At 35.5% G+C, this 1,643-nt stretch overlaps 1 protein-coding gene across 1 annotated transcript; it reads right to left on the reverse strand.

Moving 5' to 3' along the window:
- Positions 1-323: 323 nt before the first annotated feature.
- Positions 324-1,237, reverse strand: LOC119660082. Its single transcript, XM_038068461.1, has 2 exons — positions 1,136-1,237; positions 324-800 (listed from the first exon to the last, which is right to left on the reverse strand). Exons 1-2 carry the CDS (start codon positions 1,196-1,198, stop codon positions 324-326), a joined length of 540 nt encoding a protein of 179 aa, XP_037924389.1. The 5' UTR covers positions 1,199-1,237.
- Between the last annotated feature and the right edge of the window lie 406 nt (positions 1,238-1,643).

Here is a 1,643-nt window from a genome sequence, read left to right on the forward strand (position 1 = left end):
CAGGATGCTTTACTGAGTCCCACTGGGTCGTTATACTTTCCTAAATGATTTTGACCCCTAGAACAACACTAGGACTAGATGGCGTTGAGTAAATTGATATTGGATGAAACAACGCTGTTTATCAGGGGACATCGAGTAATTAAAGTTCAAGTGCAAAATACGATAAATGTTAGAAAGTGCGCATGTGTACGAGTCAACTACCATCGGAAGTAAAATTTCAATATCCGAAAATTAAATCTTAAATTTAATCAAAATTTAGTGCAACTCCGAAATTACGAACCTTACAGCTAGCACCAGCCCAGTTTCATTTTCAAACGTACATGTCAATAATATCTAATAATTTGAGCATCAATTTCCAATCTACCGGATTCAATCAATTTCCTAGCGACCTTGTCATAGAAAATAGTTCGAGTTTTAACTATTGAACCTGGAATATAAATCAATACTAACGGGCTCGCATTAGAAGGAAATGTAAAGTTTTTCACGTAGTAATAACCCGCTTTAAAGGGACATGAAAATGTCGCATTAGTTGTCTTGAGGGATGACGCCAGCAGGGTGTGGATTAATGGAACACGTTTGGAGTAATCGACTACATCGCATAACCCCAATTTCCGGCTAAAATACACCGATGTCCTATTCCGATGATCCAACATTACTTCAAATTGCCAGTAGGGATGCTGGATGTCCTTGAATACTTGAACGTCTGCATTTAGTGAGGCATTTTGGGTTATTTGAAAATCCATTTTCATGTATTCTGTAGGCGCCGATCGAACTTCAAGGAAGACAATTTTATAGTAAACCTTTTAGAAGAGAAGGAAAAAATAAAATAAATAAGGAAAGCCGTTATATTAGCTTATAGTTCCTCCTTGGCTAAATTTAATATATTTTTCCTTAGATTATATAATTGTATTTCGGGAACCAGTTCTGATCGTCCTTATTGGTTTCTTTTTTCCGAAATTCTAGGCTTCTTGTTCGCGATTTAAATTGACAACAAAGGGATCCCAAACTTATATGAATGGAGCAGTTGGTTCTCGAAATACAACGTTTGCAGAATTTTAATAAAAATATTGCCTTAATTTTTTGACAAACCACTGGCTAATAAATGACTGCTAAACTTCAACTACGAAGTCGCTACCTCTTTTTTGGCTCCTGATGCTCCTAAAAAAATGCTGCAAATGATCATAAGTAAAAACGCCATCTCAACAAAAGACTTTAAAAAAGACTAACCAAAAATTTGTACTTCTGTTTACCAAATATGGATACCCCGTTTTATATAGTGCTGAACCCGTTTCGGATCATCCATAAATAAATTGTCTTCATTAGTTAAACGACGGAACCTTTCCAGTAAAATTGACCGTGTAATGATGGCCTATTCTTCATAATTGCCTATTAGTTATGTGACAAATAATTTTATGCTTGGTTGGTCTGCTTGATAGATTGTTTTTGGACGTGGATAGGCCTTTGTATTATTGCCTATTATTGGGATATTGAAACATTTGAGTCTATTTCAAACTAATGGCATACGCTCAAAGCCCCTCTGAAGTCGTAACGATAACGAAATTATAATACTTTTGAATTGACGTTCAAAGTGTCTATATGTCCAGATAGATTCTGAAAACAAGCCTTGTTTTACCTTTTTGGTC

This window comes from Hermetia illucens, chromosome 6 (genome assembly GCF_905115235.1).
Source record: "Hermetia illucens chromosome 6, iHerIll2.2.curated.20191125, whole genome shotgun sequence".
In the NCBI taxonomy this organism is placed as follows: domain Eukaryota; kingdom Metazoa; phylum Arthropoda; class Insecta; order Diptera; family Stratiomyidae; genus Hermetia; species Hermetia illucens.